Here is a 16,966-nt window from a genome sequence, read left to right as displayed (position 1 = left end):
TCGACTAAAAGTTAAGAAAAACATAAAAATGGAGAGAGTAAAATAATACGATGCCACATTGAAAATGGTCTGACAAATGTGGAATAATTATAAAGAAAAAAGGACAAAATCTAGAAAACAAACATCCAGACCCTGTGCAAGGTCTGGAATGACATCAAGACGACTAAAAATGGCATGAACCCTGGACATTATTCGAAGCAAAATGCATGTACAGAGACACAAATTGGAAGATCCAAAAATACGATAACGTAATCTAACTGTATGTAAATTTAGAAAAAATATAAAATAACTAATTAAATGGTTTTAATTACATAGATTTAATATTGTGCATGTTTGCATGTTTAAAATGTACTTTTATACATGAATGCATAAAACTTTGTTTTAAAGGCTATTGGAGACGCGATCAAAGAACGGAGACCGGGGACCATACGAGGGGAAAAAAATTTATTAATTAATTATTTTTAATTGTTTGATGTGTGGTGTATTTTAAATGAAATTTTCGAAAATGAGGTGTTTTGAGGTGTTTTTTTATGTCGATTCGTATTTTAAACCGATAATCGATTTTCGATAAAAATAAGGACTTTTTGAGAACTCGGCTAATATTTTCACAAAATTTCCTAAACAAAATATTTTAAATATTAACTAATGGACTTAATAAGCCTTATATACTAGGTTAATGGGCCTAATCTTGCACAATTAGTTTTAATTAATAAATAATACCAAAAACCCTTCCCAAACCCCACACAGCTCACGCCCCTCACCCTAAAAGAAATACTAGAACTCCTCTTAGCTAAAGAACACGACCACACACACACACACACAACTAAGGGTTTTCACGTGAACTTGGAGAAAAAAATTCAACAAGGTCCTCCCCGCGTTGACTTCCTCGAATTGCTAATCGTTTTCGTACGTAATATACGTAAGGACACGCTTTAAAATCTTTTTTCTCATCTATCACACCATATTATATGTTTGATGCATGTTTGCATGAAAAAAATATGAACCCTTGTATTATTTTCGTTTTTATGCCATAATATGCCAAGAACTCAAGTTTTTATGATTTAAAACTCTTGCTATTGATGCATGAAGAGGCTGCCGTGGTAGGGACACCAAAAGAGATGAATTTCAGAGGGTTTAGAAGGCTTAAGGGAGGCTGCATAAGGGCTGGACGTGAGGGGTAAGGGGTTGCACGAAAATAGAATCCTTGTGGGCTAGGGCTCTTCGGCTAAGGCATCCTTGAGGGCCATGTTTGTATTTGCTGTTAGGGTGTGTCTAGGAGACCTAAGGGGCTGTAGGATGGTTCAAGGGTGGCTGCATGATGCTTGGTTCGAAGGCTAGGGCGATCGCATGAGGGAAGTCGCGCATGGTTCTTAGGGCATGGCAGGAAAGGCTGGGCACGTTTGGCGGTGTTCGGTTCTGTCCAGTAGGTTGCCTAGGGTTCGGTTATGGTCCTAAGAGGGTCATCTAGGGTCTAGTTGGGCTGGTTGGTGGCTAGGGCCGAAGGGTGCATGGTTAGGGAGGCTAGCGTTTTCAAGTTTGGGCAAGAAAAGTTCGGTAGCTGTTCTAGGCTGGATCGAGGGTCTTGATGGGCTTGAATTGGGTTGTATATGGTATGGTTAGATGTTAATTACTTTGGTTCAAGTTTGGTAAGTTTTGGTTAAGTTTCGAGTCAATACGAGTCAAAATCGGGATGTACGTCTAAGTTTAAAAACGAATTGAGAAATTAGTCGAGAAGCTTAAGTTTACGTCTAATAAATATTTATGGGTATATTTTAAGGTGATATGTTAAGTTTGGAATGATTTGGGTCGTTGTTTTAAGGTCTAAGGATAAATTGGGAAAGTTAAAGTTTCAGGGGCAAAAATGTCATTTTACACATGAAAAATGTTAGAAGTTCTATCAGTGCCCTGAATGCTATAATAAATGTTAAAAAGTTTATTTTACATGTTTATGGAATTTTATGTTGAAACGTTAATGCTAAAAGATATGATGCATGCTTGGTTTAAAAGAAAAATGATTTATATTTGCATGAATTTTTATAAGTAATGGAAATATAAAAAGTTGAAGGAGTTGAATTGATTGTGACTAATACGATGATACCATGATATGTAAGACCAAGGCTCAGTTGACGGGTGAGAGTGTCGCTGATGTCTCCGTCGCCCGGTATTGTGGTAATATGTAGATGGATCCATCGACCTTCAGCTAATACAAAAGTCACAATTGAGGATCTGAATTCAATAAAAAAGAAAATGTATACTTATATGATGAAAGGATATATGATATGATATGTTGAAAGAAAAAGTTTATGTTCATGAAAAACTATTTTATTAAAAATATTTTCATTACTGCTTGTGAATGTATATGTATTAGCGACGATATATCTTAAAGCGTCGCTAATGAGCGACGGCTTATTCAAAACCCGTCGCTAAAATTAGCGACGGTATATCATAAACCGTTGTCGTTGAACGCACTTTCAATAACATTGTCAGTTACAACGGTTTTCTGACAACTACGACAACAGATAATATCTGTTGTCGTTTTGCGTTTTTTGTTAATTGGTTTTAGTTCATTAATTTGCTTTTGTGTATTAATTTTAATTTTTTCATTAGAATACTGACACAACGTAAGAAAATGATAACGTAATACTCAAAATTCATCGTATGACATAAAATTGTTGAAATGATGACCATCTCTTTAAACTCTATTTCCTATTCTACCTCTTCTACATATTCCAAAACATGGGAAAATTTGATGTTTTCCTTCGGGTAGCTAAACAATGGGTAGATCGAATGGTCCAGATTCATTGCACATCCGTGGATGTTGGCAAACAGGCATTACTTTTCTGCTAACATTGAATCTGTTGGTGTACTTTTTTCTTGCATCCAAAACGTAGTTCATAGGTTTTTATATTTGATTTATCTTTGCGTATTTAACACTGATTCCAACTATTCCGATTTTTAAGCAGTAATAGCTCTTATTGTAAATCCAATTTTCTTCAAATCTCCTAATCCGATCTATGATCAGAAACTTTGTTTCTCGTATAGATCACATTAGAGATCTAAACGAAGTTTACATCGATATTGGATCGTCTGGAATTTCATAAATCTGATGGCGGTGCGGTGGCGTTAGGGCGAAGGCACAGTGGAAGGATAGTGGATGAAATATTTTCTCCAAAATATATGGATGGCGAACTTTTTCATGTGAGGGGAGAGATGAGAGAAAATTTTGGTCAACATATAAACTCCTTTATAAGATATTTGTTTGATCTTGATCAAACTACAGTCGTCAAAATTTAACTCTTTGAATTTGACTATCTTAACGGGAACACGGAATCCGATACTTGTATAACCTCAATGGTTCAGGGATACACCTAACATTGAGATTTATCACTTCATTGTGATTTAGAATAACATTTATTCTTATTCGGACTTACATTAATCAACTGAATTCTTTTCATCAATTCTTTGATCAAGAACTTCTGAACTCAAGTCTGATTGCATCTATCGGATCATGATAAGAGCATCTAGTGACATTGCCTCATGATCCATAGGCATCACTGATAGTGCTTGCAAGAACCTTAAGTACTTATGGTTAACACACAGTACACTCATTTCATTTCATATATCCCGATCGAATCTGCAACCATTGTTATATCGAGAGTTGGAAATGAATTCGATAACGATATGATATATCTTTGAATAATAATAATGACATCGTGTATGCAACTAGGAAAACACATTTCCCTAAACCACATGTCTTGCTCTGGCCAGATATTTCTTGTACTATTAACACATCAAATCACATATGATATCTTCACCCTTAGGCGAGCGGTGAATCCATGACTACAATGTATTGGCTTCTACGTATTTCGAAACTACACTCAACCTTGCTACCCGATGACCCTCAATGGAGTCGGTAAACGTATCAAAGTGTATGATAGTACGTAGAGCCTCTACGTTGTCCCGAGAAAAGGACAAATGGTGTACAACCATTACCACGGACTTTTTCACTCAATAAATTATAACCACTTAGACAGTCAGATGGAAGGTTGCTCATTGCATCATCAAATGATCATTCACCTGTATGAACGGACATCTTCATGCCCTTACCAATGAAACATGATGCTTACATCACAAATGCTAGTCTCAAAAAACTCGAGCGAACTTTATCATTTTTTCAGGCGGCTAAATTGACTAAGAACCTGTTTAGAATATATGTTACACTTCTTAATGAGTTTCATGATTTTACGTTGCGAGACAGACCTCGTGATACCGATTGTATATTCAAGGATTTTATCTATCGGGCTTGTATAAGTATATAGAAAAAGTAAATGTCATAATTGGATAAAACCGTAAAATATTATTAAAATAAAGATTGTTTTTATATAAAAGTTAATAAAGTTCAAACCATAAGTTGGCTCGTTGGGCACTTACTCTAACAGAATCATCCCAAAATACCAACGTAAACAACAAATATAATATTCCATAGTGAACAACTGCATGCTCTAAAATAACAAGGCATAACAACTCATGTATGAGGTAATAAAATTTCACATTCTCTAGGTAATTAACTCTCTCTGGGGAAGGATATACTCCTAATCAAATTACCTACTCCTTAGATTTGGGCAACATCATGTGGCACAAGGCTCGACCATGGTTTCATTCATTCACACCATGGTCACTGCCCAACATGCACTGTGTTGTTTAGTGAATTTGTTCAACATCTGGGCGTGGCCTCACGGACGCATAGGTTGTTGGACTGAACCATTTTAAGATTGCATGTATTCCTAGAGTTTACTTTCTGTTTTGGTACTTTGAGATTGGATTAATTAGCAAAATTGCAAAAATCATATAAGAAAAAAAAGGGATCTAATTGAAAAACAATCATATTAAACAATAGGAATAATAAAAAGTTTGTACATCAACCAAATCTGACTATCAATTAACTTGAAGCTTAGCCACAATTGTGAACTGGTTATGAAATAAGCAAGTTCAACTACTTAAGACTGAACTTTAATTCCTTCATTCAATCAGTAGCCAGCCGGCTTTCCTACTTTTCTTCCAAGTGACTGAAATTTCAAAGCTTGTGCATCATATTTAGCTTAACAAATTTCCAACATTCTAGAAAACAATATATATTAGTTTGCGTAGGCAATGACCTATACTGAACTGAACTTACATAAAATCATGTCAAACTTTATTACTTGGTAATTATCACTTGGTAAACATTATTAAAGCACCGTTTCGTACAAAGATAAAACATTAAATTATTACCCATCCTTCTTTAATATATAATTTTTTACTCAAGTTCTGCGAATGATCATCACAGTCATATGTCATTATCTTTTTCATATATATCGATTTATCATCCATATATCATGACTCCCATTTCACGAAACAAACAAGTGTGTAGATGTGTAATTTCTTATGAACCTAAAAATTACACTCAAATTGAGCTCAAAATTTTCATTGGAAAGGACAATTATACATGCTGATAATCAGCCTACAAAGGTGATCAAATATGAGTTTCGAAAACATACCTCTTTAGCACTATATATCTGATATGGTATTACCTTCTCCTTCTCTAGCAAGAACAAAGAAATGAACAAAGAAACAAACCTCAAATTTCAGACAAAGACTACATTTCTTCTCTTCTAAGCTTATTCAAAAGGGCTGTAATAAGAGCATCTCTTCTCTCAGCTCTAGCTTCTTCCCTAATCCTCCTTTGCTCCTCTCTTTCCCTCCATCTTCTCTCCATCATTATCCTCTCATTCTCCAAAGCCTCCATTTTTTGCCTCCATTCATTCTCCTTCACCCTCCTCTCCTCCTCTCTTGCTTCATAAGCTTTAATCCACTGCATATCCATCTCCATCTGCTGCTTCATGTAATCCTCCATTATGCCCTTTACGCCGTTTATTATCGAACTCACATTGCTAGAACTCGTTCCGGCCGAAGGGTTTCCTGCTTCTTTCCCTTTGGTGATCTTCTTCCTTCTTGTTCCCCCGGCCTTGTCCCCTTCGCTTTCCTCGTTTTCGTCTTCCTCGTCGGATGAAGAATATTGGGCTGCCGCCTTTTTCCTTTTCTTCGGAGTGCTGGCGGCGGCTCCGCCACCCTCAGCCTCCAGCCACAGCATTCTTTGCATTCTTGCTGCGAATATGGTTTGCAGATCATTGTAAAATGGAAACTGTTGCCTCATCCCTTCTGCTTCCATTGCTTCGCATCCCTATATATATAAAAAAACATAAAACACATCAGAAAACTTGCAAGTTAAGCATCTTTTTGACACAATCTAATCCTAATATTATCCTATTAAAATTTTTACTGCTCATCTGTTATAAATTAAAATAATAATGAGATAAACAACGCGGATCAATAATTGATTACACTACATACCAGAAATGATTACGACCTTATAATTATCTATGGCGTATTAAAATTTAATTAATATCTGTAATCTAATTATTTTATATATATATATAAAAAAAAAGATATATAAATATATACCTTATAGCGTGTGACAAGGTTTTTCCACTTGCATTTACACTGATCAGCGCTTCTGGTGTAGCCCTTTTCTTTCATCCTGGTCGAGATAACCTCCCACAGAAGCTTATTCCTCTTGGTCTCCATGAAAGTCGGGTCGAGCTCCGCCCGAATCATCATCAAATCCCTGGTTTCTTGAATACTCCATTGAGGGAACCTGTCGCCGCTTCCCGTGTCGATATTCAGAGCTGCAGAATAAGGATTATGCAGCTGCGAATGATCCATATATAATATTTTGATATAGGGAAAAATTCTTAGCTAAATATCAAGAAAGTGAAGGAAGAAGAAAAAAAGGGGTCGGAATGAAAAAGGGTTTTGTGATAATGGTCGTGTGGTATTATAATTTAAAAATCGGGCAGTGTGAAAATATGGTGTGAAAATATGGAAATCTTTTTTCAAAGGAATATGTGGCTTAGGTGTAAAATAAGAGAGCAGAGAAAAGAAACTCTTTTTCCTTTTCTTTTAAGATCGTTCCTTTTTTTTTCTTTTCCATGTACAGTTTCTGTATTCCTTCTGTCTCATCCTTCTACGCGGAAACTGAGTTTTTTTCCCTTTAAATATGCATTTTTTATATGTTTTATTTGCTTTATTATTTATTGCTAAAAATAGTTAAAGAAAATAAATATCTTTTTGGAGCATACACATTTGTTCATATTCCGCGCGTTTTGCTGTCGCCATGCTGACGAGCTGGAAAACGAAAGATCCGAGAGCCGGTGGTTCGCTCATAAATAAGAACAAGTTATATTTTTGTTCAATATATTTATTCTTTTGCAATATTATTTCTCCGTTTGTCGATTCTAAGTTTTATTACGTTTTCTTTTTCTTTTTTTTTTTTGTAATTTTAGTTGTTTATATGGTGTGACACCGATACGATGATGTATAGTGCATGATTCATTGTCTCGTTGCCGTCGGCACAAAAATGACTAAAATGTATGTGAATGATTCATTGTCTCGTTTCCGTCGGCACAAAAATGACTAAAATAGCTCAAAATTGCTAAAACCATAGCCAAGTAAATGTGAAAGATCGATATTGCAACATGTATGTGTGTGTAGATCGAATGGTTTTGCTTTTGTTTTACATTTCCATCTCATCAAGTCTCGAATCCATCTCTAGCTAGTTATTGACTGTCACATTTTAGTAGCAAAAATTATGAATATATATTATAGCCTTGTTTGAAAACTTTAAAAATAAAAGAAATTTTTTTCTTTTCAAAAAACAATAAAAAGTTGTCAATTTATATACTCAATGGTAAATTTGAATTTCTAACTGATTTGATTGTTTTTTTTTTTCCAAATCTCCATGATTTGATTATTGNTATGTATGTATATGCACGCCTTTTGGCCATAAAAGTTCTTTTATATGTATCTGTCACACTGATTTTTCTAAAATAGTGAACATGAAAAACTTTAACTTTATATTGTTATAACAAATAATTATTTTATTTATAAATTTTACATAAATGAAATAAACTGGAGTGAGAAGGAGAAACATAACTTATTCGTGACTAAGATATGAGATTCAAGACCCAATAATAACAAACATCTTTCGATTTCGAAAACAAAAAATAGTGGTTTGCATGTGTTAAACAAATTTTGTAGTTCTGTAAAGTTGTAAAAGATATAAAAATCCGAACAGAAAACAATGAACAATGTCGTGAGAAAATACAGCAGGTAAAACTAAAACAATAAAGTAAACCGAAGTATGTACGAAGTACAGTTTTTGAAACGTCCCTTATCTTTTTCACTTTAAAATCCTACTATTTTTTTTAGACGTAAACCCGAGCATTTTGATTTATTAACTTAATTACTAAACCGTGAAGTATTTTTAATCCCGAATTAATTCAATACTTAATATTTTCTTCTCAAATTTTAAACAAAAAATTTTCACCCCTAAACTTAACATGACATCTTAAAATACACCCATAAACATTTATTAGACGTAAAATTAAGTTCCTCAATTAATTTATCAATTCGTTTTAAAACTTAACCATACGTCCCGATTTTAACTTGTATCGACTTAAAACTTAACCAAACTTGAACCATAACTTATTAACATCTTACTAACCTTTTTTCATCCCAAATCATACCAATTAAAACCCTTGAACAAGCCTAGAACCATGCTGGAAAATTCTGCTCATTTTCGAAAACCCTAGCTTGCAAAAACTCTCAATCTCTTCGACCCTAGCCCATGGCCGACCCAACCAGCCCATAGCTGACCATCCTAGGACCATGACTGAACCCTAGAGACCCTGATGGATCAAGCTTAAAGAGCCTAGAACCCCCAACCTTAAGCCGCGCCTCTACATGCCTTAAACAACCCAAAATGATGTGCAACCTTTATCCTCTCTTTCCAGCCCTTGCACAGCCATCTAGGACCATAACTAGACTCCCTTAGGACCCTTGAACACCTCCCAAATAGCAGCTAGCAGTCTACCTCGCCTAGGACCCGAAACGCAAACCCTAGCCCCATTTGATCCCAATTTTCGTTCAACATCTTGTCTTACATGTACCGCCCTTAATCGTGGCCCTTAACCACCCTTAAACATAATGAAATTCATCTCTTCCCATAGCCCTATGATGGCAGCCTTTTTATGCATCATAATCATGAGTTTGGAAGCATGAAAATCCAATTTTTAACTTGTACAATCATAAAAACGAATATAAAAGGAGGATTTCATATTATTCATGCAAACATTATTAAACACACATAATATGGTTTGAATGGTGCAAAAAAAAAAGTTTAGAAACGTGTCTTTGCGTTTAAAACGCTCAAAATACGAGTACCGAAGCGGTGGAAGCTGGTGACAAACGGAAGATGATTTCTATTTTTTTCTACCCTTTATTTTGTCAAAAACCCACCGAAAACCCACCTTGGGATGCAAGAGAGTCGAGTGATCGTTGTTGGAAGGAAGAACGAGTAAGAAAATCGAAGAACGAAGGAGGAAAAAAATCAAAATCTTCCCTTGACTTGCAAAGAAGAAACGGCCGCTGTTCCTCTCACTTTCCTACAATTTACGTATTATGTGTGTGCGTGTTTTGATGTGTGAGTGTAGGTGTTTAGAGGTGTGTGTTTAGGTTTAGGTTTAGGTTTAAATAAATAAAAAAACAAAAAAGCTTATTAACTTTTTAATTAACGGACTTAATCAACACTAGTTTTTAATTAATAAATTAGACCCATTAAGATTAATAAAATCATTAAGCTTAAATTAAAAAGGTTTAAAAATATATATTTCCAAAAATACCCTTATAAAATACATAAATTCCTTACTCCCTTTAATTAATTTAAATTTGACCTTGAAAATGCAATAATTTTTAAAATATTTAAAATAAATATTTTTTCAACTAAAAATAAAAATTTAGCTTTTAAATTTTTAACACCTTAATCTCTCCGGTCCTCCGTCCCTGACCAACTACCGATATTCGTCTGAAAATTTTTAAATTATGAAATCGAGCAAAATTACATAATTAATCATTTAGTCACTCAAAATGTATCATTCATGCATCTAAAATCATTTAATAAAATATTTTTGCAATTTAATAATTTTCATGTATGCGGTTTACGTGGACTGATTTTCGGACGTTACAGTTTACTTAAAACAAATTCGTCCCATCCAAAGGTGTTTCGAGGATGAGGACGGACAAATGTTTATCATGATACGATGACAAAATCATGCAACAACTTACCACGAAATAACTACACTGGTTAATTGAAAACGTACATTCCCTTTATCACCAAAACTTAACGGAGGTCAAATGAAAAGATAATAATATGAAATGCAAGAGAATGCTTGAGTGAGATCTTGAGTGTATGTATGTAAAATATATTTTATATTTTTTCTTTGAGGAAATTATAAACTCCAAAATGCAAACCAAAATTCATGCATGATTAATTAGCTCAATTAATCTTTCAATTAAATCAAGAATATGAAGAAGCAAAAATCTCCAATTAACTTAAGAATGTGTAAAGACAAAATATATTTCCACAATTATGAGCCACAATTAACTTAAGAATGTGGAGAGCCAAAACACACTCCCACATTTATGAGTCATAACTTTCATTCAAACTCTAAATTTGATTTAAATTTCCAACAATCTCTCACATGAATAAAAATTGATACAAATCTTGGAGATAAAGTTCTACAGTTGAATTCTGCATAAGATAGATAAGCTTTACCCTTGAACATTCTTTTATGAAATATATTTGCTTTACTAGTTGACCAGTAAACATGATGTCCTGGAACTGTTCTGCCTTTATGTAAATTAAGACATACTTCGCACAGAAATCTACCTGATACAATTTTGTTCTCATGATTGTGTTTGTTTTTGGCCTTGAACACACGTATAGTTCTGCGAGAGAGTCTAGAATTGAGCGTAACAATTCATTCAAAGCGACATCACTTCTTTCTCACATAGGTGATTCTTTATTGTTTGTCATCAGAATCATTAAAAGTAGAATGCTTATCTTCAAAATTCTCTGTTTCATAATAAGAATGAGCTAAGGATAATAAAACCCTCACAGTGATCTACCAAATCAGTGCGATTAAATTGTCTCATTAAACTAGTTCATGGGATCTCCAGTCACTATAGGTTGGGTTTTCCTTCGCACCAATTTATTCTATAGGCTTAACCGTCATTCTCCTTGACGATTTCGCAACTAACTCTCTGTTTAATTATTTGGTTAATAGATCATCTATAATATTTTTTGATTTTACATAGTCAACAGAGATAACTTCAGTCGAGAGCAGTTGAGATAACTTACCATTATACGTATCATCTTGTGGTCTTCCAATCGCAGATTGGCTATCACAATGTATACATATAGTCGAGACAGGTTTTTCCCATTATGGAACATCTTCTAAGAATTGACACAGTCATTCAACCTCTTCAGCACATTTTCAAGAGCTATAAACTTAAATTCCATTGTGGATCTGGCAATTACAGTCTGTTTATAAGATTTCCATGCAATTGTTGCACCTCCTAAAGTGAATACAAATCCACTATTAGATTTTGAGTCTTTCTTATCACATATCCAGTTTTCATCACTGTCTTTTCAATAACAGCGGATATCTGGTATAGTGCAGTCCAGGTCACGAGTGTACCTTAGCAATCTGATAATTGATTTCCGGTATTCAACTCTCGGGTTACTCGTGAATCTACTCAATTTGCTTACTGCATAAGTTATATCTGGTCTTGTACAACTCATTAAGTACATCAAACTTCCAATGACTTGAGAGTATTCTAATTGAGAGATACTCTCACCTCGATTCTTTGATTGATGTTGACTTTTATTTATCGGGGTTCTAGTCAATGCAGAGTCATCCTTATTGAATTTCTCAAGGATTTTGTCCACATAATGTGTCTGACTTAGAACTATCCACTTTCTATCATGGTTTTATCAAAATTTTCGTGTCATTGTTTTGATGCTTGTTTTAAGCTATATAAAGACTTCACCAGTTTAAAAACCTTATTTTCTTGCCCAGTTGTAGAAAATCTCTGAGGTTATCCATGTTAATTTTCTCTTCTAAATCTCCATTTTGAAAAGTTATCTTTTTATCCATTTGGTGTACTTAAAGATTTCATAAGGCGGCAATCGCAAGCATCACACAAACATAAGTTATTTTCATTACAGGAGAATAAGTGTCAAAGTAATCAATCCATTCTCGTCGATAATAACAATTGATTACAATATGACTTTATACTTATCTATGGCTCCATCTGATTTTATTTTCCGTTTGAAAATCCATTTACAACATAGTGGTTTGTTTCTCGGAGTAATATCCACTTATTCTCATGTATGGTTTTGTAAAATGGATTTCATTTCAGAATTGATAGCATATTTCCATAGAGGCTCCTCAGATGAATTCACTGCTTCTTTGAAGCTTTAAGGTTCACTTTCCATCATGAAAGTGATGAAATCCCGAACAAAAGATTTCTCTGTCCTAGCTCTCTTACTACATCTAGGTTCAACCTCTTGTTCTTTTCCCAGTGTCTCATGAGATCTTTTGGATGAACTTGGTTCTTTCATAGATTTACATGGGAACAATATTCAAAGAACGAAGAATTTCTTGATTCCATTTATGTATTCTTGTGAATATCAGATATTTGAGATTCATGTACAAGAAAATGATAAGAGCTAATATTTTTTGTCTATCCAATGAAAATGCAAACAACAGTTTTTGGACTTATCTTTACTTTCATCGAAGTTGATACTGCTAATTTGGCAAGACACCCCCATACCAGAAATTATTGATAGGAAGGAGTTCTTCATTTCCATAACTCGTATGAACTTTTATCTTGCTTCCTTCGGCGCACCTTATTTAAAAAGTAATTTGCTGTCAGAACAGCTTCCCCTCACGTATTCTATGGTAAACCAGAACTTAATAACAAAGAGTTCATCATTTCTTTCAAGGTGCGATTCTTTATCTCCGCAATGCCATTTTGCTGAGGAGAATAAGGTGCAATTTTTTCGTGTTTGATATCATGTTGAGCGAAAAACTCAGCAAATAGTGATTCATATTCACCTCCACGCTCATTTCTTAACAATTTAATTTTCTTGCTAAATTGGTTTCCAACTTCATTCTTGTAGTGGACAAATTTTTCAATTGCTTCATATTTACTTTTAAGAAGATACACATAACAAAATTTGTGTTATCGTCAACAAAAATAATAGATTATTTATTTCCGCCATGTGTTTGCACTCCTTTTAAATTACATATATCAATGTGAATTAGATTAAGTGGTTCACTATTTCTTTCAGTTATTCGAAAAGATTATCTTGTTAATTTTGCCTCAACACAAGTTTCGCATTTGTGTTGGTTATCAATTTAGAAAGCATGAATGTTTTTCGTGTTAACTAGTCTACGAATTTTATCATAATTAATGTGTCCAAGTCTATCATGCCACAAACAAGAAGATTCAAGCAAGTAAAAATTTTAACTTTATTAATCACATGCTTAATATTTATTACATTGAGTTCGAACATACCATTACTTACATAGCTTTTGCCAACAAGCATTCCACTTTAGAGAAAAATATCTTATCTGATTCAAAAACAATGCAAAAACCATACTTGTTAAGAAGCGACTCGAGTACCAAGTTCTTACTGATATCTGACACATACAACACATTGTTCAGAGTCAGCTCTTTTCCATATGTCATCTTTAGAACAATTTTTCTTTGACCCTTGATTTCAGAAGTAGCGAAATTTATCATGAATAGCGTTTCCCCATTCTCAGATTCCTCGAGATTTGCTAACATCTCCTTGTCAGAGCAAACAATGTGAGTGGCACCAGTGTCGATCCACCACTCCCTTGGATTTGAACCATCGGATTAACTTCAGAGATTATAGCATAGAGATTCATATTTTAAACCTCCTGAGATATGTTCCCTACCATATTAACCTCTCGGTTTCTCTTAGAGTTCTTACACTCAAAGGCCTTGTTACCCATGCCATCACAGTTATAGCATTTTTCAGAGAACTTCTTCTTTGAAATGCTTCCTTTGGGTCCCAGGTTCATCTTTTTGTTGGAAGGAGAAAAGTTTCTCTTTTTCGATCCTTGACCATGCTCGACACATTTGCTTTGGCAACAACTGGAGAAAAAAATTATCTTTCAAAACTCTTGTTGTCTTCCTCGATGCGAAGTCTAACAATGATCTATTCAACATTCATCTCCTTTTGCTTGAGTTTCAAATATTTTTTGAAATCCTTCCAAGCTGGTGGTAGCTTCTCAAAAATAGCAGCCACTTGGAAACGTTAGTTCAAAGTCATCCCCTCGACGTTAATTTTTATTGAAACCAATGAACAATGTCGTGAGAAAATAAAGCAGAAAAAAATAAAACAGTAAAGCAAACTGAGGTCTTACGAAGTAAAATTTTCTTAAAACATATTTGTCTCATTCGAAGGTGCTTCGAAGATCAGGACGGACAACTGTTTCCCAGGATATAACGACAAAAACCATGCATCAACTTAGCACAATGTAATTATACCGACGAACTGAAAACGTACATTCACTTTATAACTAAAACTTAACGGAGGTCAAATGAAAAGCTAACAATATGAATTCAAGAGAATTTTTGAGTGAGATCTTGAGTGTGTTTGTAAAATATATTTTATATTTTTTGATTGAGGAAATGGACACACTATTTATGAGCTCCAAAATGCAAACCGAAAGTCATGCAAGATTAATTAACCCAATTAATCTTGTAATTAACTCAAGAATATGAAAAACTAAAAATCTCCGATTAACTCAAAAATGTGGAAAGTTAAAAGACATTTCTATAATCTTGAGCCACAACTAACACAAGAATGTGAAGAGTCAAAAGACTCTTATATTCATGAGTCATAACTTTCATTCAAAACTCTAAATTTAATTCAAATGTTCAATAGCATGCTTGTGCCCAAGTGTGTTATAGTTGTGGTGTGTACTGTCGAAACCGTGTATTGAAATTGAGGGAAGGATGGCGTATATGAAAATTCAAGTATAATCAATTAATTCATTATATATTTTGTTAACCATATTTTTTTAGTGATTACAGATAAATTAACAATGAACAATGCAATAATTTTTGTTTCACACACACACACACACACACATATATATATATATATAAAATTTTCAAATGTAAAGCAATGTAATGATAGGATTAGATTATGTTAAAATTGTCGCATCAATCCACCTTCTTTATTAATAATATTAAATTATACATTTTGATTAAATTAATAGAAAAGAATAATTTTTGTTTCTTTTGGTGAGATGAGCAATCAAAAGATAATCTTTCACCACCATGGCATACCGTGTGCACCTTCTTACTATTATAAAATGGAAAGCGTAAGATCGAGCGTATGCGCTTTATTGAAAGATAAAATATGTTTTCTATTAGGTGAAATTATATTTATGAGATAGATCGACTCGGTTTATATTTACATAAAAAGTAATTTATTTTTAATAATTCGGGTGAAAGATAAGATATGTCTCACAAAATTAACATGTGAAACCGTATCATAAATGTTTTTTGTGTAAAAGATATTGTTGGTTGCATACGATGCGACTTAAATATTTTAAATCGTACAACGATTCAAACACTACATTTCGATCGTTCTCTCAGTAGGGTCAATTATTGTACTTCAACAATCTCTTTTCCAATAATTGTACTCATTGCAGTCCATGTGAATCGAACACGTAACATTTACTTTGATACTAATTGTACGACTGAGCGATTGTCGATATACCAAAAGTTATAGTTGGTGACTATATAACTCCAATAGTTTAAATCATACAGTAGTAGAAGCATCATGTTTCGATCCCTCTTACCTACGGCATATAGTTCCCGATCATTTTGAAAAATAAAAAATGGAAAGCGTTTTGGAGATTGTATATATAATGGATGCATATGGGCGATTGAGAACATATGGATGAAATTAAGTTTATATTTGAAAGGATAATCATAAATTTAATTAGTTGGAAATCCACTAAATTATTTAATTAAAAATTATTTGACAATAATAAAGAAGGAACATGAGCGAATAGGGTGGCAAGATCCTCCGGCGGATCCGGGGCTGAGGGGTTGAATCAAACGCGGCCTTCTGTCGTGTCTCACGTGCGGCGGCCTACCATGTTATTCCACGTACCTTTCATGCAATGGATCCCGAGATTAAAATGTGGGACCCCATTTATTTGCTTAAAGTTGACTTTATCACTAAGCTACCTTAGATATTTTCAAACCTATAATTTTGGATATATATATATATATATATATGTTTTTTAAAAAAATTATTAAATATTTCTCAATAATTATAAAACCAAAAAATCAACGTTGAAAATATGTCAATCCTCCACACCGAGTAATTTTAGAATAATAGTAAAAAAGAAAAATCTGTTGAAAATTAATATTTTAATATTGAATATTTGAATATTGAATGTTGAATATTTGAATGTTGAAAATTAGGTAAAATTATGTGTTGAATATTGAAATTTGTGTGTGATGATGAAGGTAATGATGTAATTTATTTTTGCATTATTTGTAAAGATTTTCTATAAATAGATCTCTCATTTGTGAAGAAAATCACAATTGAGTTGAGAGAAAAATATTATAAAGTGTGTAGTGTGATAATTTTGAGAGTTTTAGATTTTTACTTTTTACCATAAATTTTTACTTTTTCACAACAAAATTAAATTATTTAAAGTTATGCATAAAATGAAATGGGTTAAAAGTTAAAACCTAGAAATTTTTGAAAAGACCTCAACACACCAAAATGGCAATGTTGAAAAGCTCTTAAACATTTGAAAAGGACAAAAAAAAAAACTAAAATAGTTCAAAATTCAATAATAATAATTATGACAAAAAGCAAAGAAATATGGAGTTGGGCATATATATTTTGATATCACAGAAATTTATATAAATATCTCACATATTAGTTTTGTGATACTTA

At 33.4% G+C, this 16,966-nt stretch overlaps 1 protein-coding gene across 1 annotated transcript; it reads right to left on the bottom strand.

The window, feature by feature from the left end:
* Positions 1-5,437: 5,437 nt before the first annotated feature.
* On the bottom strand, positions 5,438-7,074 carry LOC140963173 (trihelix transcription factor GT-3b-like). The gene is made up of 2 exons (XM_073422440.1): positions 6,502-7,074; positions 5,438-6,220 (listed from the first exon to the last, which is right to left on the bottom strand). The coding sequence occupies exons 1-2, from the start codon at positions 6,760-6,762 to the stop codon at positions 5,636-5,638; spliced, it is 846 nt and encodes a 281-aa protein (XP_073278541.1). The 5' UTR covers positions 6,763-7,074; the 3' UTR covers positions 5,438-5,635.
* Between the last annotated feature and the right edge of the window lie 9,892 nt (positions 7,075-16,966).

Source organism: Primulina huaijiensis, chromosome 17, assembly GCF_012295235.1.
Source record: "Primulina huaijiensis isolate GDHJ02 chromosome 17, ASM1229523v2, whole genome shotgun sequence".
Classification (NCBI taxonomy): Eukaryota; Viridiplantae; Streptophyta; class Magnoliopsida; order Lamiales; family Gesneriaceae; genus Primulina; species Primulina huaijiensis.
Note: the sequence above shows the minus strand (reverse complement) of the source record. Positions and strands in the feature narration are given on the sequence as shown.